Here is a 2,798-nt window from a genome sequence, read left to right on the forward strand (position 1 = left end):
GCAATTCCTGTCCTTTTGTTGTTTTGTAATGCTTCATTCCTTCCTAATCTTCATTTGCTTCTCTACTCATCTGGGCAGATTTATTCGTTCCTATGTTTTCATGGTTGTGTTACTCTTCCTCTTCTGTGTGCCATATTCCTTTAAATATTTCTTGCAGTTCTGGCTTAGGAGTACCATAAATTCCATTAGTTTTTGTTCATCATGGAAGGTTTTTATTTCTCTTTCAATTATAAAAGATTGCTTTGTGGGCCACAATAACTTAGGTTGACAGTTATTTTCTTTCTGGGCCATACTCTCCTTGCCCTGTGGGTACAACCTGTCTCAAAGACTCATTTTATTACACAGAGAGGACAGTATATGATCTCTTTGTATGGTTATTAACACTATTTTTCAATAGCATGGAATATATTATACCACATGGAAAGTTTAATGTGTTTCTTTTTTGGCAGAGCCTCACAAGGTAGCCTAAAGTGTCCTCAAACCTGAGATTTACCTTCCTCAGCACTCCCCATGGATGCACTGGCTTTTGTCACTGCACCCAGCCCCATTTTTCTTCAGTATATAATGTCATTTATGCACAGTTATGTAATACACTTTCTTCTGTAATTTATACGATTTGTTTTTCATTTAGTTATGAAGAGTTCAAAAAAATAAATTTTTTATTTTTATTCATACACTCATAAAAAAGTCTCACATTACTCCAACACATTGGATCCATTTATAATAATTTAAGGTTCATGGTTTTCTTTGTCATATAAAAATAATTAATATTGGTTAGGATATTATTAAGATGGAATAATGGCATAGAAATTTACTGTTTTCCATCTTCTGGTCTCAAAATATTTTATTAGTTAATTACATTAAACTATCCTTGATTGTCTCTATGACTTACTACAAATTTCAATTCCTGATTCTAACTAAATCTAAAAGCCTTAGTACCAACCAAATCATTGCAAGCCTCTCTCAAAATTATCTAGGCAATTATGTCCATTTGCTTATTCTTGTAGGTGTGTAGACACCGAAAATTTCAGAGAGTAAGAGCAGGTGCATATGTGTCTTTGTGAATCAGTGCTAAAGAGAAGTGTCCCACATTTGATATTAATGGAAAGTGTGTCCAAGTGTGTGCGAATTCAGCAATCACTGTCACTGAAGCCTTCAATGATACACAATGACCAATAATAAAGACAACATCACAAGGCTGAATTTATTCCTCCTCAATATTTTGAGAATCCTCAAGGACAGGGTTCATCAGAAGAACTGACCATCTCAAAAGAGATCATTTAGACTTGTCATACTGCATTTTAAAACACAGTCCTTGACAAGACATTTCACACTGCATATTACTTTTTTAATTGAAAAGGTTAACTTCCAAGAATGTGGAAGGAAAAACAAAATTTCTCAGGCTTTGCACATGAAGGAACTCCTCCTAAAACTTATTAAAGCCTTAACAAAGAGTCTCCTCATTGTCACCTTCATCTCCTTGTTTCTAAACGTATAGATGATGGGATTCAAAAAAGGAGTGATGAGAACATCAAAGATAGCTAAAAATTTGTCAATGGATAAGGTAGGGAATAGCCACACATAGACAATAATGCAAGGACCAAAGAAAAAAACCACCACAGTGATGTGAGCTGAGAGAGTGGAGAGGGCCTTGGATGAAGCACCTGAAGAGTGTTTATGAACCCTGACCAGAATGAAGACATAAGACACAATCAAGAGGAAGAAGGTGCCCATGGAGATGAAACCACTGTTAGCAGTGACCAGAAACTCCAGTCTATAGGTGTCTGTGCATGCAAGTTTGATGAAGCGAGGAAAATCACAATAAAAGCTATCCATTTGGTTGGGCCCACAAAAGGATAAGTTCACAACAAAAGCCAGTTGGGCCACAGAATGGATGATCCCAATGGTCCAAGCCAGAGCCAGAAGAGAAATGCACATTCTGAGGCTCATGATGGTCAGGTAGTAGAGGGGCTTACAGATAGCAGCGTATCGGTCATAGGCCATGACTATGAGCAGCACCATCTCTGTCCCACCAACAGTATGAATAAAAAACATCTGAGTGATGCAACCATTCAAGGAGATGACTTTGCGTTTTCTGAAGAGGTCATAAATCATCTTTGGAGTTGCAATGCTGGACACACCTATATCAATGAAGGAGAGATTTGCCAGCAAGAAGTACATCGGAGAGTGTACATGATGGTCTGAGATGATTGTGAGCACAATGAGAAGGTTTCCCAGCATACTCGCTACATAAAATATGGTGAAAAACAGAAAAAGGAAAACCTGAATTTCCCAAGAACTGGTGAGTCCCAGCAACAAAAATTCAGACACCACTGAGTGATTTCCTCCATCCATCAACTTTACATGCAAGGCTGATGCTGAAGTTACTGTTACCTGAAGAGCACAAGGGGAAAAACTTAATTCAAAGTTGAGAGGGATGTCCTGGATATAAACCAATGGCTTGAGTATAAGAGATAAAGACCTCCTTGCCATTTTACACAGTTGGGTTTTACACAGTGCACAGACCCAACCCCAGACCTTTCCCCATTATAGGCTCATTTGCTCATATAATCTCAAATTTAGTTTTGGGCATTACTGTATAATCAACAAGGGAAAATACAAACATCTCCCCTCAGAAGTTAGGGACAGGCACATCAGAAAGTAAAGAGCATTATACTTCCTGATTTCTACTTGGGAAAAGAACCACAGAATGGAAACATTCTAAACCAGGCAGGTTATACACAGCAACCTCAAAACATTCTGGAACTTTTTTATTGACATGTCTTTGGTTACTGAGG

General features: G+C 37.7%; 1 protein-coding gene across 1 annotated transcript; it reads right to left on the bottom strand.

Moving 5' to 3' along the window:
* Positions 1-1,398: 1,398 nt before the first annotated feature.
* LOC141418220 (olfactory receptor 4F3/4F16/4F29-like) lies at positions 1,399-2,355 on the bottom strand. Its single transcript, XM_074058778.1, has one exon. The coding sequence runs from the start codon at positions 2,353-2,355 to the stop codon at positions 1,399-1,401; it is 957 nt and encodes a 318-aa protein (XP_073914879.1).
* Positions 2,356-2,798: the final 443 nt, after the last annotated feature.

Source organism: Castor canadensis, chromosome 2, assembly GCF_047511655.1.
Source record: "Castor canadensis chromosome 2, mCasCan1.hap1v2, whole genome shotgun sequence".
Classification (NCBI taxonomy): Eukaryota; Metazoa; Chordata; class Mammalia; order Rodentia; family Castoridae; genus Castor; species Castor canadensis.

Excerpts from the sequence above, each read along its gene's own strand:
- LOC141418220 (XM_074058778.1), bottom strand. The coding sequence starts at position 2,355 with ATGGATGGAGGAAATCACTCAGTGGTGTCTGAATTTTTGTTGCTGGGA.